Here is a 26,847-nt window from a genome sequence, read left to right on the forward strand (position 1 = left end):
TGTATAGTGGTAACAGAAGTTCCTCCATGTTTTTATGAAGAAGAATTGATGGTTGATTTAATAAAAGGGACAAATACACGAAGTAGAGCCCCCCCCCTCCTCCCCCCGAGGTTGACATTGGTTGTGCGACGGTACATTTAGAGTTTGTGGTCGATAGGAAGATGAAGATAGGACGTGGGGGGGGGGCGTTGACTGTTTGTTCCTCATCAGACCGACTCGCCTCTTCCTCGTCTCCGGGTGTGAAGCTGAACGAACGAGTGAACACGCCGCTCGCCGCCTGTCGCGTTCCTTCAGACCCTCCGGAGCGCGGAGGCAGTCGCAGGCCGACGATGAGATCGATTTTGAATCTGTAACCGAAAAAACTGGGAAAATGAAACGGTATTTTGTTTTTCTTTCTTACCTTGAAGTTGAAATGCTGTCGAGACCATATTTAATTTCTCCAGTCCTTCACTCCCAGCGGTCGACTTGATGATTACTGGAGGCACTTCTATTTTGAGTATGATAAATATGTATATTTTTTTTCCTCTTTCCATGAACGTCTATCCAGTGCCAAGTGCAGTTAATGTTAACTGGATCTCGTGTTTTAATGTCTTTCTTTTGTCACCGTTTTTGTTTTTATTTTCCTGTGTTGTTCATAGCATAACTGCCTAACGCTGATTTAAATAAAGGAAAGTGATTTATAAGGATCATTGTGTGACTGTTTATTTGAGTTTTGACAAGAAGCAGCTTTTACTTGAGTTCAATAATCCACAGTTCATTAGCAGGATTATGCAGAAACCACCAAACCCACCAGCACAGGAGTGGTGGCAGGAGGTGGTGCAGCTCAGGGAGGAACACGTTACGTCTCCTGGTTCTGCTCGTTCGTCCAGATGATCGTTCCTCTGTCCTCTGGGTCACGTGACTGAAGACGCCTGTTGGATGAGACGTCTTCAGGAAACACAAGCGAGTCCAGCTGCCTCAGGCACAACTTCTAAACATCGGTCCAGATTAAATGGTTTTTATTTCTGGCTCGTGTCTCAACCTTCCACCAACTTCAGTGGAAATCCGTCAAGTAGCCTTTTCTCAATCCTGCAGGAAACCAAACCAACTAAGTAACAAACTGAGTCATTCTAGCTTTGACCTTTTCTCGACCTCGCTGGGTCTGGACTGTATTTCTGACATCTGGACATTCTGGACCTGGTCTGGACTGACATGCATAGATGTATATACATTGTTTCGTCTGTGTTTTGCTTTATCTTGTCTTATCCGTATTTTCTTGGTGCAGACGATAATTGTCAAACTTCCCATGAGGTTAATTTGACTTATTAAAAGGTCCATAAATCCAAACTATTGAATTTATATGAATGTGAGACAATGAAAAGCAGCAAACTCTCAGAAACTTGAACTATGATGCTTGGAAAAAGTCCTGAAATTAACTAATAATCAAAAATAGTTCCAGTCTATTTGTCAGTTTCTTGTCCCCAGTGTTTTGCAGAGATCTGGAAGTGAAGTGCGATGTGTGGAGAACCGGACGGGAGAGGATGGAGGTGTGAAGGTGACCCGGCTCCGGAGGAGAGGAGCGGTGCACCGAGCACAAAGAGGAAGAGGAAGTGGAACAGTGGCAGAGGTCTGGCGCCACCAGAGGAAGAGGCTCTCTTTCCGTGCCTGAAATAAAGATCTCTCCCAGACTCTTCCGGCCTTGTTCCATTTTAATCCCTCGACTCTTCTGCCACTTCCCTCTCGGCCCTGAACTGTTACCTCTGATGTGTCGCTGGAAGTTTCCTCCTCGTCGCTGCGGCTCAAACAGACGAGGCTGGTTTCAGCAGATTTACTCAAATCCTGAACATTAGAATCGAGCAGTGGACGTAAACCTGAACTCAGATTCAGAAAGAAATATTCCACCTTTATCTGTGCTGCATTTATTTATCTGCAGCTGTATCGAATCCTGACTTCACATCCAGATTCATCGTGACACGTTACATAAACTTTGCTTTTATCAGATAAAAATCAACCTTTTCATCCAAATATCAACTTCTCCTGATCTGCAGTAAAACACAGCTTTGATTCAGCCGGTTGACACCGAGCTTCAGAGCATTTAGTCCTGAATCTGGACATCTGGGTTTTTAATTATCAATAACTGCTGATGAAGATCATGTGATAAAGCTCCACATTCTACTAAATGGACCTGAGGTTGTTTTTTAAATAGTTTGAACTCATTTATTTTTACCTGTGTTGGAACATGTGAATGAAAGTCTTGTATCTATATCTTATTGTTATTTGACATATTTGTGTGAATGATGCACAAGTAATTTACTCTGCTTTTGAGGCTTTAGTACATTTCACTGCCTAAACTTTGACCTTTAACTTATTTGATGGACTTAAGCAACATAAAGTGACTTTTAAAAGTACTTGTCTTGTACTTTTCAGATTGAACAGTTCTGTAGCTCAGTAGTTTTCAGGCTGGAGCCTTTTCCACCGGGTGGGAGTAGAGGGAACTTTTCCTCTGGAGTCGTGAGCAGAGTTTATCTCAGGTGCAGAGTTTGAACTCAGACAATCCTTCACAAAGTATGCTGAAGCAATTTTCTGCTTCCTTGTGATCTGTACCGCCGCGGCGTCTGTGCACGCTGCGGGTTGTTCAGGCCCGAGACCGACCCACAGCTGCACAAGTACAGACCCAGGACCAGGGACAAGGTCTGAATCCTGCCTATCTTTGGACATGAGACCGCAGCACTGGTGCGGGACAAGCCACCCATTCCTGTAAATTGCAGTGGGAAGTGAGCGCCGGTGCTGTGCACCCGGAGAGGGGCCACGCTGACCCCGTTACACAAGCAGATATCTTAAATGTTTGCACATGTGGACTGTGATGCTGTTTGCAGCCGTTGAGCTGCTTAGCAGGCCCCCGAAGCCCTCAGGGACCTTTTCTTCTCCTTCTCCCTCCCCCTCTCCGCTCCATCATTATCGCCCACATGCTTTTCCAGAGACATCCTGAGTGAAGCAGCTCGACGTCCTCGATGGCTATCACATGTTCCTGCTGAGGAGGGAGAGACATCTTGAGGAGAATGAAACAGGCCAACGAGGCCCAGGGATTCTTCTTTCCTTTTTCTTTGTGCTTTTCTTTCTTTACAGACTTTACAGAAAGTTTTGTGCAGCAAAGTACGGAAGTTATTAAAGCATAATGAGAAACTTCAGGCCTCCGCTGACATCTTTTCATCCTCTGGATCTCCTCTCAAAGTCCTGGGTGGCATCCTGTGCCTGGCAGCTTTATTCCTCTCTTAAGATTCTGTATTTGGTTTTAAAAACTGTTGGTGACTTTATGTGTGGCTTCAAACTGTTTGTTGTCCTGGTTCAAAGTCTCAATAAACCATCTGAGATGCTGCATGAGGGATTTGAGTCATGAGGCGCGAGTGCAGACTAGTTTTCTACCGTAAATTCATTTTTTTGGTGATTTATTACATTTATTGTTTCATGTATAACTCAGGAATTCTTTTGCATTTTGTTTCTTTAAATGAGCTGAAACATGATTTGATTCCAGGATCCAGTGTTTAAATATGAGTATCATTGAAATAAATGATCACACGTGTGGTGGAAGGTCTGAGGTTTGTCACTGAAACATGTTGATATTCATTAAGTTTTCGTTTGTTTGTTCGTTAGCAAAATCTACTGGATGGATTTCCATGAAACTTGGTGGGAGGATGACTGGTTCAGGGAAGAAGTCGTTGATTTATGGATCACTGCCAACGTTTCGAGGGCGTTTTTCAACATTTTCACTGATTTCCCAGAGAATAATAACTGGATCCTGATGAAGGGGACTCATATTTCTGAGAGTGTGAGATGTGGTGCAGCCTGGTTCACGGGGCTGTCGGGCCTCAGTGGAGGTTTGATCTTTGAATGAAGCAGCCGACTCGTGTGGTTTCACTGTTTTCTCTCGTTTTATTGGAGGCGGAAGGTAAGACACACGTTTCACTCGAGTTTCCTCACGGACCCGGCCGACCTTCAGTATCTACAAAGTACTTCCTGTTCCTTCTCGAGAAGCAAAGAGCTACATCCATCGTACATGTTAGAAACAGTTATTTTAAAAAAACAAAATAGAAATAAAAATGTACAACATACACTTGATATATATATAATATAATTTTTGCTCTTTTTTTTTTTACAGAGGTAAAAATACTAAGCGTAAAAAAATGGGTCTAATTCATTACAGGGAGTTGTTTCTTTAAAGTTTTCAATTTAAATACACGAGGAGATAAAAGAGGACGCGCTCAGGCACTTGTAAATGTCTCTGACATGTGAGGACACACTCAAACATCAGACAGAGAAATAAGACTTAACGCCTACACACAGACACACACTCACAGACACACACTCCCTGATACGTCACATCATCGTCAGGTGTTAGCGTGTGATGGAGGATTCAGCTGATCCCAGTAGCTTTGGATCAAGGAGCAGGAGATGGGGGGGGGGGGGGGGGGGGGGGGGGGTGGAAGTGGATGTGCCACAAACACACAGATTCAAACTGGTACACGGGACAGGACGTGTGAAACAGACACCACCAGGGCAGGAAGGAGGACGAGGACATCCTCCAGCGTCCTGAACTTCAACCACACTGAATAAGTGACGTTTCCTCGGCTCAACAATCAGCTGGATGTTTACGGGGTTTCAGCTTCTTCTGGACGTTCTTCTCCCGCGGGACCCGACCGATGTCCTGCTGGGTTTTATATTTCATCCTTTTTCCTTTTCAATAAAGCTAATTGTGATGAAACCAACAACCAGGGCAGCTGTGGTTAGTGTGCTGCAGCTGTGAGGCCGTGATTGGTCGGCTGTAGTGTCACTCAAACAGCAGGTGACGCCGCTTTAGTTTTCTCCTCCGACGCTTTTAGTTATTTCCTATTCGACGTCTTCACTTGTGAACCAATTAACATCATTTGAGCTCTAAATCGTAGCTTCGAACCCGAACTGTCAAACTTGATCTTCTATCTACAGTTGAATAATTTGACCTTTAAGGAACTTGAGAGTTTGAGAAGTAGCCAAGATTAAAACTAGCTTAGCTTAGCTGAAACGTCGTCTGGACGTTTTCTAACCAGTTTAAGATATTTTTGCTCGGTGGACTTTTATTTACACTTGGAGAGAGCCGAGCTAGCTCCTTGTGTCCAGTGTTTATGCTAAGCTAAGCTAAAGAAAGTGCAAATTAGCCAAAGTTAGCTTCTTTTTTTTAGAACAAGTTTTGCTCTGTTGGCTTAGTGCGAAAAAAGTGTTGTGGTGACATTAAACACGTCAAAGGTCAAACATATTTATTTTAACTTGGCGATATTTTCTTCCAGGAGCCGATTTGATTGATTCCAGTTGTTGAAAGTCGTTTTCGGCTGTTTGTGATTCACTGAACCAGTGAACCAATCAGGCCGGACGCTGGAGTTCCACATGTGACTGGTGGCTGCTCCTGGAGAACTGGGCTGGACGAGGGGAGCTGATTGTCCATCGCAGGCAAACCAGAGTCCTTAGTTCACTCACTTGGTCAGAACCGTATTAAAAGTTCCTTATTCATTACAAAAATAGTTTAAACCAAGTTTCTGAGAGTGTACGTGAGGCCGACTGCTCGGAGCCGTGACAATTAGCGCAGACAGGGAGACGTTCGAAGCCAGGCTCCAAATCTTAAGGCAAAACAGGCACCAGCGCTTTCTCCGGACGAGCTTCAGTCCTTGGTGTGACTCGGACTCGGGCTGAGGTTCTGCAAACAGGAAATCAGAGCCTTAAAATCTCACAATGCTTCAAGTGGTGAAGTAAAATCAGCCCAAAGACTGACGGGAGTTCTAAGCTTTGATTCTGAGAGAGTTCCTGGTTCAGGTGGTTTAGGCACTGTTAGAATAACGTGAGAGAAGCATGGAGCTGGACGCTGGAGCCGGATGCTGGAGCCGAGCGGGGCCGAGCGGGGCCGAGCGGAGCCGAGCGGGGCCGAGCGGAGCCGAGCGGGGCCGAGCGGGGCCGAGCGGAGCCGAGCGGGGCCGAGCGGAGCCGAGCGGGGCCGAGCGGGGCAGAGCGGGTCAGTGAGTAAACCACGAATCAACCACTGAATCAATTCAGTGAGAAAATAAATAGGATAACAATGAATCTTTGGGATTTTAGAAGAAGATTAAGACGAGTACCACGTTTGTTTCAGGGAACAAAGAGGACGTCGAGGGTGGAGCGCGACGTGGACGACATGAGCTTCACTGTGAGCTGCAGCACAGACAACAGAAGGCCTCCGCACACATTGTAAGCATGCGCGTACACAATCCACACACTCACACACACACACACACACAGAGTCGCACATGAAGAGGTGTAGTGTCTGATTTCTCTGGTAGCTGGAGCTGAGCCGAGCGGGCCTGATATTGGAATAGAATATAAACAAAATGGCCACGCGTACATTAAAGAAGAGAAAGAAACAAAAGAAGAAACAATTCAAGTTCTTTGACGCCGAGTCAGTGTACAAAGTATAAAGTACCTGCATATGTGATACATGACATATAGGTCAGCTATAAAAAAGGCCCCCTGAAAAAGAGTGCTCTCTCACTAGAAACAGAGCATGAAATGGCCACGTGAAGAGGTGAGAGAACTGTCTGCCGTGCGGGGGAGCTTATCTTCCCAGGCCGTATAGAAAATGCACCAATAGTTTTTTTTGGCTTATTTCAGTGTCTGGAATTTGTAGAGAAACCCAGAGAAACCAAGGCAAGAGAGAGAGCGAGCGGTCGGGCCGCTGCTCCTCTCTGTGCATTTCCCCATCCTTCCCTTTCCCTGTGCTTGCGTTGGGTTTAGATTTTCGTCGCTTCCTCCGAGAGGTTCCCGGGCACCGGCGGCTCAGCTCACTGCTTTGTGTCGGCCTCCGCAGCACCCGCACGTGAGCCCCGCCCGGTGGCAGGCGTGGAGCGGCGGGTAGAGGCAGAGGCAGGGCGCCACCAGAGACAAGCCCAGCAGCGCTAACCAGCGTGTACCGAACCGGCCTCCCCCGCCGCCCTCGCCTCCGTCACAGGAGCAGGGGTCTGAGTAGTCCCCCTCCGGGTCGGACATGCAGTGGTAGAGCATGGTGTCTGCCAGCCACATGCAGCTGACCCGCCGGACGCACGCCCGCACAGGGTCCGGAGCATCCTGGCACCGCCCCCTTCGGTTGTCTGAGATGTAAAACGCCTCACCGCAGTGCTCGCACTGTGAGCGCTCCACCCCGTCCTCCTTCCGACCCTTCCCGCCGTTGGTGGACGGGGACGAGCTCGGGAGGAAAGAGCGGGGCTGGTTATGCACAACCGAGGAGAAGCCGTGGCGATATGAGCCACAATGGCCCTTATTGGTCAAGGGTCCGAGTGCGGGGTCAGAGTCTGATGGCGACATGGCCGGTGCCAGAGGGTAGGTGTAGTCGTGCTTCTGCGACTCAGTCTTGGCGAAGTGGACGTAGGACTCTGACTCGTCCATCTGGATGAACTTGTCCCGCACGGTGGCGTGGCGGTAGTCCTCGTAGCCCCCAAGCCAGGGGCGGTCCGACTGGCGTCCATAGTGGCGCTCTGTGGTTCGCTCCCAGCTGCGCTCCCGGGGGTTGATACGGACGATTTCCTCGTCCTCCTGGAAAGTGACGTGGCGAGGAAGCCGAGACAAGGGCTGAGGAGGAAACAGAAAAAAGCTTTAACGCAGCTGGAAGTTGAGCCGTCAACTAAATATAAGAATGTTAAACACTCAGATAAAATGATAAACAAAAATGTATTTGTCCAAGTTTTCATCTGACTCATGTTGCAGAGAGCACCTGGTCCCCCACTGTCTCAGTGCAGCTGTGTGGTTTCACATTGACGTTGTCTCACCTGGTCCAAGAAGTAGTGGTCTGAGAGCCGGTAGGGGTCGTGGAGGTCGTGGCGATGTCCCATCACGCACTTGTGTCTCTGCGGAAGGGGCGAGGACTCGAGCGGCTGCAGGGAGCTCTCCAGTTTCTGGGAGGAGTTGGATGAGCTGTCTGTGGTGTTCTGTGGACGGGGACAAACAAACACAGGATGCAGGCTGAGCGTCGCTTTCTGATTGGATTCACCAAACAAACAGTTACTGCGAGACGACGCCACGATTGGACAAACAAAAACAGGAAGCATCGGCGCGGCTCTGATCGGGAAAACAGGAAGCGCGAGTTCTGTTTTTCGAGCCACTAGAGCCACATTTGGATCATTGTGTGAGTTTAACTTTTAAATAAACAACATCTGCCATAAAACCTCAGCGACGCTCAGGAAACGTAGAAACCGTCTGACCCTCAAGTGAGATCAAACTTTTAAATCCAATTAGCCCCTAACATAGGTGCAGGGAACACGGAGCCTTTGATGATCCCGTGTGTCTTCAACATTTCCAGTTAATAACGTTACGAGGCGACGTCATGTGTCAACGCAGCTGACATCCGGAAAAAGGCTGATTATCAAATAAATCAAGTAGTTATTGTTTGCTGTGTTTGAAACGGGGACGGACCTCATCTGACCCTGCAGCAGCACTTTGATATCACAACAGAAACTAACAACACTGATCTTCAACAGTTTCAACACAAACTGGACGTTATGACCTTCACGAGGGATTCACTGCAACACTGTTGTGTCAGATTATATCAATGACATATAAGATAAAACACATTATCTTCACATTAGAGAGGACGAAACAGGAGAATCATATTTGATAAGAGACGTAAAAGACCTTCACCTTTTGAATCCTCTCCGTGCTGAAGGAGAGACGAGTTATTCAGACAGATTCATGATCATGTTTGTGTCTCTTTTCCCAGTATCACCTTTTTGTGGCCTCTCCCCTGAGTCTTCTCCCCTTCTCCCCCCCCCCCCCAGCAACCTGCCCTCTTCCCCTCAATCTCACTTTCTACACATTCCACCTATCCTGTGTGTGTGTGTGCATGTGTGAACAGTATCCTGTCCCCCCCCCCCCCCCCCCCCCCCCCCCCCCCCCCCCCCCCTCCATTAAAGGCTGCGAGGGCTACACTCCAACTCAAAGCTTGGCCAGACACGAGAGAGTCAGGCCGCTCAGATAGACGGGTTTCAGACAGGCACACTGGGGGGGGGGGGCACGTCTCCTGTCTCTTGTTTCTTGTCTCTTCGTGTCATCTTGGAAATGTGAGTTGCACATATTCAGGTGTTTTTGTGAGAGAGAAACACTTGAGCGTTTGGAACGTGAGAGACGTGCCCGAGCTACGAGGCCTCAGTGTTTTGAGTGTGAGAGCAAACTGAGTCACAGAAATTTCTATACTCAATAAATGTTTCCACGGACTTCCACCAAAGAAAAGTTTGGCCCCGGCTGAATCTGACATCCTCTCCCAGCAGCTTTCAGCAGCGGTGGGATTTCTGAGCTGCCTTTCTGTCGGCGCTGATGTGATTTCATTTCACAAGCAGTTCCACCTGTCAGGCTGAAAACAGACAGGAAACCTAACTCCAGGTGTTTGAATGTCCTCAGACAAAAGCACGTAGCTCAGGTGGTTCAGCCGGGAAGCTGTTACTGGTTTTAACTTTCTGCATTCAACTCAGACATCAACCTCATGGTGGGCCTCCAGGAAGTGTGAGGGGATAACCAACGCTATTAGTAAATGTTGAGATGTTTCAGTCTGGCAGACCAACTAACCAACTAACCATCCTCCCTTGGAACTCATAATCCTGCTGAAAAACCAACAAACAAAGAGTCAGGTGGATTAAAAATGTTTGCATTTATCAGTCTGGTGTGAAGCTCCTGAGTTTGAAGTCCTTCCTCACCCCCGGTGTTATTTATCGTGGTGTAACCACAGGTCAATGTCAGGTACTGCATCGCCCCTCGACATCTTGAGACATCGACAACATCTTCACCGCACATGCAAACGTCTGACGCTCCAACCAACCTTAAACCCACGCCATGAATTATTTGCCAGAGTTATATGACCCAGATCTGGTGTGTGTCTGTCTGCCTCCTGAAGCTATCCCTATTATATCCTGCTCCCCACATGGAAACCACCATGCTGAGAATTTCCCCCAGCTTTCTTACAAAGCCCTCAGAGCAGCCGGCCAAAAATAACATAAAATGCTGCCTCCGCTCCTGGCCCCACCCCCCTGGAGAAGACATTACCGGGAGGAGGAGCCGATACGGTTTAAAACCAGTCCGACTCTGGCCTCCGCGGCTGCAACTAATTCAAAACACAGACCAGACCTTCTGCTGCACATGAGGAGTCAGGGACAGACGAGTCGAGGGGGAGAGTTTATATTTCTGGAGATCCTCTCTATATATTTTGGCCCGGGGCTGGACAGAGGGCATTTCAAGTTATTTTCTGACACAAAACATGTCCCGACTGAAAGCTCGGGAGGATCCATCCTTCAACAGGCCCGTCTCGCTCCCCTGGGACCGGCCCAGAATTGCTTCAATAGCTTTCACTCCCCCAGTCGTGAATGAGCCAAAATAGAGGCAGAGAGAGGAGCCGGGGGGGGGACAGAGGAAGGGTTGGGTTAAGTTTAGGTTTGCCCAACGAGGAATAATTTAGGGAAGTATGTCCATCCTAGCTGTCCTCCCTCCCTCCATCCTCCCCCTGTCCCCCCCAAAGGCTGTAAATCTGCTGCAGCATTTCCCTCTGTCCACGACGACCCGCCGTGCAGACTCTACCGCTAACTTTAGGAAAGCTCTTTAAAACGGGCCGAGAGGAACGAGCAGAACTGAATCCATCCATGTTGCACAGTTATTAACCTGGGACTCAAAGTGTGGTGCTGCTCAAGATCGTGTTTAATTACTTCTGGCAAAATGGTGAAACTTTGTTTTCCCCAAAAACAAGAACTGCTAGGACAGATTATCATGATCAGATAGAAGAAGACAGCTCAACCACGGACTGATATAAAGATGGACAACATGAGAGCTGCTTTAAAGTGACGCCAAAACATGATCGCCACCTGGTGGCTGGCTGCAGTAAAGGTCATAAACCACGACTCCTCCATGTTAGTGGATAGGACAAGAACCAGTGTCCTGGATATTTAGGCTTCACTTTGTACAGTGAGATGAAATGGAGACACATCGTCTTTATCAACAGTCAGTGGTTGCAGCGTGTGAAATGTACGCAAGCATGACTCATCCAAAGAGAGAAATTACACAATGAAATACATATGAAAAAACACTTCAGAAGTATATCTCACAGTGTTTGTTTTATCATGAGCTTCTGTAGATATTTGACCCAAAAGGAAAAGAGCAGATACGACTTTGTGAGCAACACTTCACCAACAGATTGCCTCAGTTTCAACTTTCCTGAAAACCTGATGCTCCCCCCCCCCCCCCCCCCCCCCCCCGACGGGGCCCAGCCCCTCCCCTCCTCGTGTGTTTTTATGCGTCTCCGTGGTGGCTGCACACTCCCAGCAGAGCACCTATTAGTCTTGGCCCTTACAGACAGCTCAAGTCAAAGATGAACCATGAGGCACTTCCTCTCATAAATCACCGGCCCTGCACTAAGCTGGGAAACAGCTGCTAGTTTGGTAGCTGCTCTCGTTCTCAACTAGGAGGGTGTGTGTGTGTGTGTGTGTGTGTGTGTGTGTGTGTGTGTGTGTGTGTGTGTGTGTGGTGGTGAGGGTCACCAGGAGAGGGAGGTGGTGGAATACAGGAAGTGACCTTGTGACCCTGCCTGCTGTTCCTGGTGTCACGTTACAGCGTGGGGGGAGGGGAGGGTCCATGCTAACTTAAGGTAGGGAGGCCCCCCCGACACACAAACAACACACACTTCACTCGGGGCAGGTATCTGTGACAGGAAGTGGGTCCCAAGCTGAAATACCTTCTGCTAAGTGGATGAAATGAGGTCAGTTCGGAGACGTGCTGGACTCTGGGGACTTTGACTGATTAGTTGTTCGGTGTGAAGTGGAGCCACGGTTCACCCCCGGGGCCTGAAACCTCCATTTCACTGATGTTGAACAAGTACTGGTTTAACTGAGCCACAGTGCAACCACACAAGAGGCAACTGCAGCAGGCAGGGGGGGGGGCGCTGGTTGGTTAAGGTAGATGAAACCTGATCCAGGAAGTCCACTGGTGTAATGTATTCATGTGTTTAAAGGATTTATCAGACACCAGAACACAGTTTGTACGACTCACTCACAGGATTTCACAACTGATCTGAGCTGCTGCTGCTCTGACGCTGTCTGAGCCGTGAACTGAGCAGTGAACTGAGGAGGAGCTGAGGAGGAGCTGAGGAGGAGCTGAGCAGTGAACTGAGGAGGAGCTGCTCCTGCTGCAGAGGAGTGGACCAGGAATGTGCACCTGGACCATGCGAGTGTCCGACAGCAGCTCAGAGCATGACGTCACATTGTGCTGCTGCAGAAATCAACTTATCTTTTACCGGATTCCAGAGAGGTATTCATCCATTTTCTAGTTTTCTTACTTTATTCTTTATTTTTTTACTTTAGTATATTACAAGGTGTATATCGTTTTAAATGGTGCTGTTTTCAGAAAAATGTTTGAAGTAGATTGGACAGAAAAGAAAAGAAAAGTCAGTCAGGCATTTAACTTCTGTCCACGCAGGGTTTAATATATCTAACCCACCTGGACCAGGATTTAAAAGAAGACCACATCAGGTGATAGCACACAGACAGGCCTCCACTACCCATAATTCAAACTGCGATCGTACGTGAATGTAGGAAAATATCTTACGGTGAAGACGTCGTCGTCCCCCAGCTCGCCCTCGTTCTGGAGTGCTGTAGAGGAGGTGGTGGAGCCTGAGGAGGAGAACAGGAGAAACACAGCATCAGTCCACCTCATGTTCTCCACAGGACCAAGGGACTACACCTGGAACTTATATAAAACCTCCAGCTTCTCTGTCCTCATCTTATTTCTTGATTAGTTAGTTGTTATCTTCATGCACAACATGTTGCACCTGTTAATTTAAACTTCTTTAACATTACTGGAACTATGGGAAAGACATCAAGACACAGTCTAAGCCTGAATGTCTCTCGTCTGCAGCTTCTCCTCTAAGTCGTCCCTGATCTGTGACATCATCTATCTCTAACAGTTGGACTTCAGGCCAGCGCACCTTCTGCCAGGTCCTCGATGGCTTTCCGCACCCCCCTGTCGAAGGCCCTGGCGTCGGCTGGACCCTGGAAGGACAGGCCGCACTTCCTGTCCTCCACCCTCCAGTGATGAAACGTGGGCGTTGCTATGGTGTACACCAGGTCCTTCCTCAGGGGACAGTCCAGGATCACCTGTTTGTTGGACACACATCGTCTTAGCACCACACGCATGTTCCACCTCTGCACTGAGCTGTGAGTGTCGTGGGTTTTACCTGTTTGTCCCGTAGCCGCTCACCGCGGATGAGGAACTGGGAGCTGCAGGAGGCCGGCACGGGGGCCAGCTCCGGCGGCAGGAGGCGGCACACCCCCACCCTGCTCAGAGCGCCCCCGTCCTGGGCCAGCCAGCCGCCGCTCGAGTCGTCCCGCGTCATCACCACCGCTTTCACACGCACGATGTAGCTGTCACTGGAGAAGAGAGAGAGGATTCATCAGAGAGATGACTCCAATGTAAATGTGATTTACTGAAACACTTCATACTTCAACTGAAATGTGAATAAAACCAGTGAAGATTAAATAACTTTACAATTTGACCATTTGTGTGTGTGTCTGGTTTATGAAGCAGAATCACGTTTGTAACTGATTCTCCATCAACTGATGTCATTCGTTTCTGGGGTCGTTTAAAAGAACATTGAAAAATTAAAAAAGCAAATGAAAATACAATTTCACTGTTTTTAATTTTAGGAGCCTCAGTCACATGCCCTGTGAAACAGAAATGTTTCTAAAGAGCCACAGGCAGAGTTTACTGTACATTTATTTTTGACAAACTAAGTTTAATATTATTTCCACGCAGCTCAACTTCTTAGTATAATTAACAGAAGACACATCAATCATCATTTAAAAGCATATAAATCATGTATTGTTGCAGATTATTGCACCACCAGCTTCGACTGCATGAAAACACTTCAAACCTTCAGCTGAACTAATAGAACAACTGAAGTGATATTAAAAACAGATCCAGAATCAGATTCTTGTTCTTCTACAGTATGAACCAGTTTGTATCAGGTGAGATGCAGAGAAGAAAACTCATCCTTCCACATTTATACAGAACAAACAAACAGAAATAACTTTCTGTGAATTAATGTCGATCTGCGGTGTTGATACCAAGAATTCGTAAGAACTGTGGTTTGACGAACGCGTCAAAAGCGAAACGTGCATTAAAGGAGGCGACGTGTGTAAGTGTGTGTTTATGCCTTCAAAATAAAATAAACACAATTCTGTAGGCAACAAAGATTTTTCACTGGGCCTTCAACTTCCAGTGAACTCAAACTTTAGCTGTAACTCCTCCGACAGACGTCTGAGGGTTGTGTTAATGCCACAGCAGTTTATTATAGAGCTGGATTCACACACGGGCAGAATGTTTGAGGGCGTCTCAAGTCACGACTCTGCCCGCCGCTCGCTGCTCGCTGCGCCGAGGTGGGAGGTGTTGGGACCAGTCAGCACAAACACACCAGCTTCACATGTAAATGAAGCTTTGTGTTGTTTTCCCTTTGCTGTTGTTAAAAAACATCCTTGAGAGAAGAATTCCAACGTGAGACGATCGTTTGGTTAATAAATAACGTGACCAGGAGATTAATCAATGACTAGTTCTGATAACTGAGTCTCCTGTGGTGTTTATAGCACAGGCACCCCCCCGACATACAGACATGGACATCATTTTGAAAAAGAAAACTGAATTTCTATTTAAAATAGTAAATTACATGTATTTAATAAACGTGGTTGCTGTTTAAACCGTCATCTACTAAAGTAGAGAAGATGAGTCATGGGCGACCACCTCAGCTTTCCCTTCGGTGACCTGTGAAGAGTAGGGTGTTGGGTGACCTGCTGGTTTCATGGAATCACAACAATCCCAGTTTGATTCCAGTCAGAGATGTAGTTCTGTTTGTTTGTCAGTGTGTCGGAGAGTTAGCAGGACTACACAACAACTACAATATGCTTTTACCAAGCTGTATTGACTCATATGAAATATATCAGAGTCAGTATCGGCCTAGAGAAAAGTTATCCACTATCATTCAGTCTGTTCGTAGGTTTTAATCACTTTAACAAAGCAGTTAATGAACAGATGGATAAAGTAAATCATGATGATTTACACCGGCAGGGAACAGTGGAGCGGAGCAGCCACATCTTATACATACTCTCAGATACTACTTCAGTCTATATAACATAACAAAACAATACATGACAAAAACTCCCCCCCGCAGTCAACTGGGTCCTCAGTGTCTTCAAGATGAGACGCAACAAAGGAGGCAGGACACGAGACTTTCTCAGGCATTAGCATGACAGCAGCCGTCCCCACAGGGACAGTGAACGACCCGACAACAACAGGATGTAACTGTGTGTGTGTGAGGAAAGAGAAAGAGGAACATAGAAAGAGAGAGGAGGGAGGCCGGCCGAGTGGGAGTGAATGAGAGAGGTGTTGTTATATAATTAGCTTACAGACAGTCCCAAGGATTTCACACACACACACACACACACACACACACACACACACACACACACACACACACACACACACACACACACACACACACACACACACACACACACACACACACACACAGACACACACACACTGAGCTGGCAAAACCGGTTCACCAGCTCCCGCCCACACACATTCATAAAACTGACTGAATGACAGACTGACTGGGTGACGGCAGACAAACAGCCCGTACAGAAAGGAACCACAGGTTAACCCACAAGATGTGTGTGCTGCTCGCGTAAACACACACACACACACACACACACATGTACACACACACACACACACAATCCTTCTTTTCCATTCAGATTTCAAAGGCTTGTTGTGTTTAAAGACACAAACCTGCCTAAATAAGCATTTCTGAGCACGTATGATTAAATGCAGACGTATAAAAGACCTAAATGAAATAGCTGGAGGAGTAAGAATGTTGTCGGACTGGAGTTCACAGGAAGACGAGCGTTTCATGACTTGTGCCAAACCACAAGAAAAGGAGGTGAATAGTCGCTCGGTCGCTCCTCGGTCACGTGGAAAACCTGAATGGCAGCAAAGGAAATAAAGGAAAATCAAAATAGAAATGTCAGTGATCTATTTATATTTTCCAGCACTCACTGATGTTACTGGTGCTTTTACTGGAGTTGAAGAAGTTAAAGCTAAAGAAATAAATATGTATATATATAAAGAGTATAGGCTTGACCTAGTTCTGTGCTCACTGATGTATCTGCAGAACTAATGTGCTGGTTATGCAGATACATTTTCCTCATAGGGAAATAAGCTGGAAAAGAAAGATTATCTTTTGCACAGTTTTGCTAAATCTTTAGTTTTATAGACTAATAAACCAATGTCATAGGTTTAGTGCAGGTGAGTATTTTCTATTTAGAGCTGACTTTCCTGTAGGAAACGTGCTATACGAATAAAGGTTATTCTTATTAGTAGTATTTGGCACATTGTCTTAACCTGAAGCACAAGATGTTGAGTTCCACACAAAGGTTCAGGAGATCTTTGTTAGAAAGTGCGTTCGGATGAATTGTTTCTCGATCATCGTCCGTCACTGTTGAGAAAACAGTGGAACGATCTTCTCCAATGAGAGAAGCCTCAGTGCCGCTCTATGCTCGTCTCTTAATGAAGAGTTCAGCTACTGGGGAACTTACGCTACAGCAGCGTCTATGCTAACATCCTTGGGAGCCGCCATTGTTGTTTTAGGAACACGGTGAATGGTGATTGGTCTAAAAAAACTGTGGTTCGGACAAAAGTAGATATCTCTGGTAAAATGGATTCTCACCGACAAACAACCCAGATGCCTCAGAACGTGTTTGAAAGGTCTGAGAGGAAAACTCACGACGTGCTTGACTTTGCGACAAATTATCATCTGTTGTTAATACTCAGGTTTTTAAAATCCATTAAAAAAAATCGCAGTTGCAGGAAACCCACCAACAGAGGGTGACAAAGATCAGAAAGCTCTAAACCAAACGTCTTCCAATGAGATCATTCCTGAAACACTGAATCATATTTAGTTTCTAACTCCACAGTGTAGGTTTTATATCAAAGCTCCACAGCGGTTCATCATGACTCAGAACATGCGTTGGACACGTTCACGCACACAACCACACACCCCGGCTGCCCACACACAGAAATAACACCAAATTGTGAACTGCATTAGCACGTGTGCTTTAAGATACACAACACGGGCTGTCGGCTCTCTGGGAGGAACTCGTCACATTTGTCTTGTGACCCGTGTTCAGAACCTCGCCTGCCGACAGGCCCTGTAATCTGTGGCTGGAACACACAGACGGCCACAACCAGCAGCAACAAGCTACTTTAATACACTTGGGAGTGACCGCACATTCTGGCAGAAATACACACAGACACACACACACACACACACACATACACACACACACATACAGTACATTTGGGAACTGCAAATCTAATTCTGTCCAAACGAATGTTGCATGAGGTGCCGATGCTGAAAAAGGGACTGGGACGCCTATTTTGAGAAAAGGTGGTTTATACTCTATTTATAATTCACATGCACAATCTTTAATTATATACACAAACACCGTGGTTGCTTAATGTTTCAAAAAAAGGGGATTTTAAATCATCAGGTGCTTAAACTGCAGCAGGTTTTAGACTGAAAAACATGTCTGAAAGTCTCTTCTCTGGTGGGATGAGGGAGTGAAGCTGCAGAACGATGACTCAGTTTGGAAGAAAGATCGGGAAACTCAACACCTCACTGATAAGGAACGAGCAGCAACCCATGCATCACATCCTCTTCTGATTTAATACGAGCTGTTTACAACCTGCAGGTGAAGGAGCAGGGTGTGTCTGGCCTCCGCTCGTCCAGAGGCAATATACTGTGGTTGACTGCCAACACTTTACTATTACCTGTTTTACATCTTTCATCCACGTGTCTGATTAAACGCCTTGTGAGACTTGTGAGCTTTTACATTTGTGTTCAACAGAACGAACCCTCGACGCTTCATTGAGCTCACTGCAGCCGCTATATTCATCTCCCTCCAGATGATAAAGCTGTATCTGCATCATCATGGGGGCAGCGGAAACAAGCTATTATCATAACACTGATGCATAACAACCTTGTTGAGGCCAATGTGTCAGCAAACTTATCTCGTTACACATCCGGCAGCCACAAGAGCAGACGGAGCTTTCGCTTTGTCTCATGCTCGGCGTCCTGGTCGCTCTGCTTTGTTCTCCACCGCCTGCTGAGCGCTTCTGATAAAAGTGATAAATATCTGTGGCTTCATCTTTTGGGAAAATCTATTTCACCAACAGCGTTTTGTTTTGTGAAACTAACATTTTGATAACGGCTGCTTTAATAAAAACTAGGCAGAATACAGGAGAAGGGATGTTTACGTTTTCTCAGGTTTTTCTTTATTCTGATCGTCACTACGAGGAAAAAGCTTCTGTTCATTGGAATTAAACGTACATCTGCCACATTAGCTCAAATTAGCAGAAAGTCTACATCTTTAAAGAGGAATAAACATTTCTCTATCATCTCGTAACAGATGTCTTGGTTTCTGCACCTTATTGCCGTACTGAAATTTAAAGAAATTAGCTTTTCAAGTTCTATATATTTGGTTTTATTCACAAGGCTTTGATAAATACCAAAACAAAATATATTGGCCAATATATCTGTATCTCTAATCTAATTTTTTAGGCCCCAATATCGGCCCACAAAAATCTGTATAGGCCGGACTGTACTTTGTATTTGTATGCCTCACCACACACATTGCAAACAAGTGTGTGTCATGATCAGGAAATGAGGTGTGGGTGGAGCACACACACCTGTAGAGTCGCTGCCAAGCCACATTAGTGCTCCATCAATGAACTCTTAAGTTCCATCTGTTCCTTTAGTTTGCCTGTGAGCCATGTCAACATTGGTTTTCTGTCTACAAAAAAAAAAAAAGGAAAACACCACGGACCTGCAGCTGAGACAAACAGTGTTTTTTACAGCGTTTTGGGAGAAACTATGAACAGATTAGTTGGATCCTGCAGAGGCCTGATGTGGACTGTGTGGAGCAGTGCTGCAATGAACCAGTGAAGGGGGCTGGGAAGCATCTGGACATCAGGTCTGGAATCCAGCTCATGTGTGACTGATAGAAGGGTCAGTGAGGGCAGCCCAGCCATGTGTGATAAGGGCGGCTATACTTCCTCTGATAAGGAAGGACTGGCCACACCTCTGCCTGATCAACAAAACCACACACACACACACACACACACACACACACACACACACACACACACACACACGGTCCGCCTCTCCCTGGAACTCCACACACACACACACACACACACACACACACACACACACACACACACACACACACACACACACACACACACACACACACAGCACATGTCCTGTCAATAGAGATCAGGAAGTGACTGAGGTGCTTTACAGTCGTGACTATTTCAGCCTTGGTTAGTTTGTTGGTTTCTCTTCTGAATGATGACACATCGGATACTGGGACAACAGAAAATACACAAAAAGACTAGTGTACATACACATATCTTATTAGACAGGTTACAACACTAAAGTGCAAACTCCAGCCACTCAAAAATGTTGCTGATTATCTCTTAACTTTGAATTTAATATCTCTGGGTGTCTTAATTGTTTTGATTGCTCAGAGTAATAAGCATGTGTGAATGTCCACATCAGGTTTACACACCTTGCACGTGGATTTGCAGGTGTCTGTCAGAAGTGAACCATTGAACCCATGAATGGAGGCACGTTTTCCACATCACGTGACACATTGAAACACACAAGAAGGTAAAACACAGATTTTTCAGTCAAGTGAGCAAAGCAATCAATAGATATTTTGTTGGGCAACAATTGCTTTGTCTCCTGTTGCAACCATATTTGACTTGAGACAACACCTTGTCACAATACATGCACTACCCCAGTGAGTGTACTGTGTACACATTGTACTACATGGAAGTGTACCAAGTGGAGCACTTCATTGGGGACACTACACAAGACTTTTCAGTCATCAGTATACATTGTGGATTTGCGTATTTACAGATCTGTGTTTACATTAACAAATCTTAAACACGTGTAAATGTAAATTAAGATTTGAACAATGTTTTTTTACACCTTCACAAAGTCAGATTTGTGAAGGTTTTGTAGCAAAGGAAAGTCCCATAAGACAAATCAAATCAAAACAGTGTCACTGCAGTAAATCATTTTGAATGAATTGTGCCACAGACAATTTTTCTCAAATCTCAAGCAATTAAAACTCACAGTAAAGTGAATCAAGTCTAATTAATCATGGATCTAAAATGACTGGGATATGTGAGTTTGTGCGAAACTGTTCAGATCTTAATCGTGTTGCGTCCCCACATGATATCCATCGTCTTTAAGGCGACGCTGCCGCCCCTGCTTCTCTGTTGAGGTAGAAACCAAACAGAAAATAAGCTGATTGGTTGTAAACCTCTTACAGGCGAGTGAAAAGCCAAACAAGAGCCTCGATAATGCCTCGTATCCTCTTACACTGTGTAAGACTTAGCGCGCCGGGTCAAATGTAACCGATGAGGGGCTTTCCAACGCTCTCTGTGATCAATGTCCGCCGCAGCGTCAACCGCGGCGTGTTTGATCAGGTATCTCTCCATTTACATAAACTGTTGGATGTCAATGGTTTCTGTTGTAATTGCGCGGCCTGTAGTGCGGCTCCGGGGCACCAAACCAACTTAACACGGTTTGCATAATGAACACTGGGAAGCCTGTTCTCTCAGGGCTTCCCTTGTTTAAACATACCGATGCACAGTGTTTACCACTACACATGACGGGCTGCAACGCTTCCTGATGCCGTTTGATAGCCGGCGCTCCTTCTCCGTGATGTGATGATTTAAAACATGGAGCAATGATAGTGGGGAGACGTTCTCCCAAGCACCGATCTCTTTTCGTAACCTTAAGCTTCATAAGAAACACAAACCAGGACAAGAGAGGAGCAACTTTCTAATGTGTCCTACATAATTTCATTTAAATGTAATATGAGGTGGTGCTGGTGTAAGATGAGCTGAATCATATAAGTTACAGACGGATTAGAAAGGGATCATCGGCTACAACGACAGAGCACATAACGCACAGTACAGGAGTATTTGTACACATACAACCTATACCAAGCATATCATATACGTAGACTTACTATAGGACAACGTCAAACTGAGTATAAGACCTGAGCGTGTTACTACAGATGAAGTAAAAGTTCACAGAGTTCATTCACTGAAGAGCTGGAAGAGAAAAACCACCCAGTGCATTGGTGTGACAAGGGAAGAACACACTGAGTGAAGTGAATGAAAACTCAGGCTATTATAATCTTGGTCATCCAGTCAGCTGATGAGCAGAGATTAGTAAAAAAAAAACAGGCAAACAATCCGGCTCCATTGTTTGGTCTGCAGATATAAACAGCACAGGCCATTATATAAAGGCTCCGGATAGCAACCAGTGATGAGCTGCTCTGTAAAACACAGGAAACACTGTGAACAAGGATCTGTTCCACATGATGTGTGTGTGTGTGTGTGTGTGTGTGTGTGTGTGTGTGTGTGTGTGTGTGTGTGTGTGTGTGTGTGTGTGTGTGTGTGTGTGTGTGTGTGTGTGTGTGTGTGTGTGTGTGTGTGTGTGTGTGTGTGTGTGTGTGTGTGTGTGTGTGTGTGTGTGTGTGTGTGTGCGTAGGGGGAGTACAGAAGGAGAAAGAGAGAAAAATGCCAAGGGTCTGAAAGGGAAGTTCATCTGTGGACATGGAGTGTGTGTTGATATTCTTTGTGTGTGTGTGCATGATTAAATGTTTGTGTGTGATGTGTGTGTTGCTAACAGCGTACGTCACGCTAATTATCTGTGGTTCCATATATATCATCATATGGATTTATATATATATTTGCATATATTTATCAGTTGTATACACCACTGTAACTCTGAAAACATTGGAGAAGAACTCAGCCTTTTCTGTAGTTTGCTTTTTATATATATATATATATATATCTTTTTATTTTATTATTCCTTCTCTTTGCCGGTTTGCCCTAAGACTCCATTCATCTCTTTTCCCATATTATCAAGTCGGATTTATCACAATTATATACTCTCTTTTTACAGTATATGCAAACACTGTATACAAAGAAACACAAGTTAGCAGATTTGACTGTAGATAAACCAAAACAACAACAGGACATGTCAGCTGTTTAGACCAGTCCCTCAGAATAACCAGAGAAGACACAGGTAGGACTGAAACCCCTGTTTGGTTCTTATTGGGATCCATCTGTTTACATACATGTACTAACAGATGATTATTATATAACACAACCAGGTCCTCTGGAAATATTACGATACCATTTTCCCTCCTGACAATACTCTAAAGGATTATTCTGTTTTAAGAAACTAGATCGAACCTAAGAGTGAAAATAACAAGTTTCCTGACCAATGGAGACGATGTATTGAAAACAGAGAAACGTTTTCCAGTGTCTCAAATATATTCTGTTTATTATGCATCGTTTTGACAATGAGCTTCTCCACTGTCCCACGATTCCACACCTGTCAGGTTTATTACCGTCTCACTATCAAATCTCCCAACAGAGGAGAATATGTGTGCGGGGAACAGAGCGCTCCTGCTCAGGGAACATGCAGACCTGCGAACGCCTCGCTGCTGTGTGAGCCGGCTGATGGCTGCTCTTTGTTCAGCGATGGATTATGTTCCGTTGCTACGTTGACCTTAGCTGAATGTCACCGGGCATCTCCTGTCCGATACTGACTGTGCACATGCTGACCCTGCAGCACCACTCACCAGATCAATACATCCGCTGCTCGGGTTTAGACTCTGCAGTGAATGTGTGTGTGTGAGAGAGATCCTGTACTTCTACAACAGGCAGTGAATGTCCTCAGAAGGACAAGAGGCACATCCTCCAAACTGTGCACACGACGGCTGTAGCTTTGTTTAGGAGGTACACTCCAAAAAAAGAGCCACACAAACAGATTGAATGTGTGTGTGTCAGTGATTGTGTTGCCTGCTGAGAGCAAACTGACAAATGAAGTGTGATTCAGCAGATGAGGCCTTCGAACTGGTGCATGTGCCTCAACCTCTGAGCCTCATGCACGAGGACATAGAATTAAACTCCAAACTAACACATTTTCTTTTAAAATGCAATTTTTTAAACTAAAACGATCTCTGTCCAGGTGAGCATTTTAGTTTTGCATCAGCAAACAAACACACATGAAGACACACACCACTGTGCGTGTCGGTGTAAACAGGAAGCAGGTTGTCTTCTCTACAGTTGGTTGCTTAATTACAGACAATACAACCAACAAAGAACAACAACAGTGAAGAGAAAGAGCATAAATATCTTTTCCTGTACCGACAACGAGGTGGAACTGTAACCGCTAGCGGCCCTTAGCATCCGCCGCTGGTCGTCGAGTCACGACAGATAAAACACAATCAGTTAACAGAAGCCGGTGACTCATCCTTTCCTAATGACTCAGATGTTGCCGTTCGACAACAAAGCCCCGGAGTTGAAAGGTCCAGTGTGATTGCTGGACATGAAGGTAGCCACGGTGTGGACGTAGCCACGGTGTGGACGTAGCCACAGGCAGCTCTGCCGCGGCCCAGGCGACCCATGCAAAGGTCTACGGTTGACCCTTTAGTGGGACTACTTACTGACTTATATCCCCGACTCAATTTATGTGTATTTTCATATAAATATGTTGAAAACACATTTCAACTTGTCATCTCATACCTCACCCCCCACTGATCTGGTGGAAATGGTGCGGTCGCAACACTCGGCCAGCCAGATGTGCAGAACGCACATGTGCTGAGAACTGAGTTCAAACAGAATGAGAGAATGAAAGGAGCAGAAAGTAGACAAATTTATGAGCAATAATGAAATGTGGATAAAGTATAAAGAGAAATGTGAGGAGGTGGAGCGGTGGCGTGTTGGTATTAGATCTAAAGGTGGGTGGTGGGGGTGGGGGGGGGAGCATGTGTGGATGAGGGGCCCCATGCGGAAACTTCTGCCCCAGATCCATAATCAGAAAGTTTCACTGCTGCACCTTTCACACGACACAAAGGGTTTTAAGGAGTGTCTCTCATTTCCTGACCCCATCTCATTCCGTTAGTCAGGCTTTTATTACAAAGAAAACCACAACACACCAGCTAGCAGATAACGACCTGATTGCTTCCTTCCAGTAACGTATTTAAAACTTATATAGACGTGAATTCACTGTCCTTAAACTTCCCACAGCTGCACAGCTATGACCAAAACCAACTTATGAGAGAATCAAGAGATAAACTGACATGTGTCTGTCAAGAGTTATTAGCATCAGTGTGCATTTCCAGGTGCTAGCAAAGCATCTGCTAGAGGCTTCTCAGCATATTCTGTCTTCACAATAAATTCAAAAGCAATGAGTTAAACTGGTCTGTGGGAGATGATGACGGAATTCACTTTAATCCAGATACCCTGCAGAACCTGTACCTGAAGGTAGGTGGTCTAACTGTGGATACGTGAGCTAGCTAAGTGAGCTATAGCTAAATGAGCTAGCTAAAAAAAACAATCATGTAAAAGCTGCAGAGGTGTTTGCAACGTGTTTCTGTATCTGTGTGTTTCCTGTATTTGTATTTTCATGCTTTGCAGCGTTTTATTTTCACGTTCTGTCAAAGAGGTGAAGAGGTTTCCTCCACATATACATTTTAAATAAGCTAAAAACAAATAGTTTATGATTTAAATGGGTTGTAAACATGTACTTGAGCCTCTTTAAAAGCTTAATTGTGTCTTTTTTGGTCGCCATTAATTTTTTGGGTACGTCGTGGGCGTGGCCAAAAGTGACCATACACGTTGTCACCATGGAAACGCTTCAGGTCAGAATCCGGGTCTGACGCAGCAGCAGCCGCTCGAGGGACACGTGACTCACAGGAGAAGACCACACAGACAGAAAACAGGAAGTGTCTCAAACAAAAGATCCAGGTCCTGTCCTCCTCCCGCTGCAGCTGGGGGCTTTAACCCGGGTCTGACTCGGGTCTGGCTCGGGCTGGCTCGGCGGGGACCCGGGCCAGACGCACGGCCCTCCCCTCCCCGCGCCCCGGCCTGGCAGCGGCCCGTGGCTCATGAATGGGGACGCGCTGAAGGTTAGAGGCTTTTATGAATGAGCCAGCGTCACCAACACCCCTCCCCCCCCCTCCCCCCCCCCCTTCCGGTGCCCTTCGCCCTTCCACCCCCGCCGACGGAGACCTGCGAGGCGGGCGTTGCTACCGAGCACAGCCCCGGAGGAGCCTGACGCGCACCGGAGCGGGCTCCTGAGACCGGAGGCTGGATCCGAGCAGCTCCACCATGTCTGCACGAGGCTCTTCTGCACATTGAACACCCCCCCCCCCCCCCCCCTGTATTTAAAGCTCTGAACAACAACACGACTCGCATGAATCCGCAGCTCCTTCTCGGTGAAGCTCATTTTAAGCCCGGGCCCATCGGTACCACGCGAGCGGGTCCGCGGGCCTCGCACGGTGCGCGGCTCCGAACCGGACACATTTCACCCGAAGGCACCAGCAGCTCGATTCCCCCCCGGACCACACGCCACTGAGCGCGGGTCGCGTCCACACAGAAACTCGCGTTAATGTCTTTTCCAGGACGAGTCCGTGTGTTTTTTATGAATGGAGCTCGGCAGCCTATGCAAATGAGGGCGATTGAGAAAGAGATGGCGGATGAGGCATATCGGATATCTCATATCCTGTGAGACTTCCCCCTTCGGTTGGAAGCAAACACACAGATGTGGCCTCGGCCGGCTGGTTCCCAGTGGCCTCGGCCGGCTGGTTCCCAGTCTCCGGGCTGCGCGCGGCACGGACACGCGGTGTGCGCGGCCTGTGTTGATAGAAGGTGGACCCGAGCAACAGGCCCTGCGCCCTCACCTCGGGTCCTTTCACAAAATGTTTCCGATCCACCCACGCTTCTCCCCCCCCCTCCTCCTCCACCTCCTCCCACCCCTCTTCATTCTCTCTCTCCCTCCCGAGGTGGGGGGGCCGTGGCAGAAAAAGAAACCCTGTCAACGCATTGATCCACCAGCAGCGTTAAAACACAAAAAACACACACACACACCATCCGCGGAATCACATTAAAAGACACAAACGTGCAGATTACGCACGAGAAGCAGCAGCTTTGTGGGGAGTGTGTGTTTTCTCCGGGCTGCACATTCCGCCAAGTTCCCTCAATCATCTGCAACTTGTGGAAGCGCGAGAGCGAAAAGCAGCAGGAATCTGTGGTACTTACTCGTTTGGGTGTGTTTCTTCTATCATGTTCTCGTTTCACCTCAGGTGAGGGACCACGGCGGTTGCATACTTTTCGCTCGTCATTCTTTCGCCGCGGCTCCTCGGATTCTGTCTCCAATTCCGCATAAATCCCCCCTGCGCCTTTGTGCGAGTGTCGGCTCTTCGGCTTCGCCTTCGCCCGTCTCCTCTCCCACCTTCCTCCTTCTGTCCTCCTTCCCGCTCCGGTGCCTCCGAGTCTGGGCCCGGATCTCTAAATGCCCCCTGGATTTCTGCCCCTATAACTTTAATCAGCCATCGCCTTCAGAGCCGCCGATACAGACAATTTAGTCTCCGAATCCAGCTCTTCTCCTTGCGTCCCCCCCCCCCCTCTCCCCAAACACACACACACACACACTCACACGGACACACAAGTGTCACGCACAAACACACACTCTCCGGTTTTAAGTCCTCGGGCGCAGGTTTTCGCCGACGACTCCGGTGCCAGTTGTGCGTAAAATAGCGCGATGTCGCTGCTGCTGCTGTTACCGAGGGGTGGCCCCGCTAGAGCCCCATCTCTCTCTACTCCATGTTGGATTGCAGGCAGCAGAGTAGCTCCAACGAC

At 46.8% G+C, this 26,847-nt stretch overlaps 1 protein-coding gene and 1 long non-coding RNA gene across 2 annotated transcripts; one reads left to right on the top strand and one right to left on the bottom strand.

Annotated features, from left to right (window-relative positions):
- Positions 1 to 4,591: 4,591 nt before the first annotated feature.
- On the top strand, positions 4,592 to 19,449 carry LOC117775345. Its single transcript, XR_004616250.1, has 3 exons — positions 4,592 to 4,688; positions 4,724 to 4,819; positions 19,437 to 19,449. It is a non-coding gene; the product is annotated as an uncharacterized LOC117775345 (long non-coding RNA).
- On the bottom strand, positions 6,640 to 26,847 carry LOC117775340 (sprouty-related, EVH1 domain-containing protein 2-like). Its single transcript, XM_034608417.1, has 6 exons — positions 26,248 to 26,847; positions 13,232 to 13,424; positions 12,983 to 13,151; positions 12,604 to 12,668; positions 7,797 to 7,955; positions 6,640 to 7,599 (listed from the first exon to the last, which is right to left on the bottom strand). Exons 1-6 carry the CDS (start codon positions 26,271 to 26,273, stop codon positions 6,811 to 6,813), a joined length of 1,401 nt encoding a protein of 466 aa, XP_034464308.1. The 5' UTR covers positions 26,274 to 26,847; the 3' UTR covers positions 6,640 to 6,810.

This window comes from Hippoglossus hippoglossus, chromosome 15, assembly GCF_009819705.1.
Source record: "Hippoglossus hippoglossus isolate fHipHip1 chromosome 15, fHipHip1.pri, whole genome shotgun sequence".
NCBI classification, from domain to species: domain Eukaryota; kingdom Metazoa; phylum Chordata; class Actinopteri; order Pleuronectiformes; family Pleuronectidae; genus Hippoglossus; species Hippoglossus hippoglossus.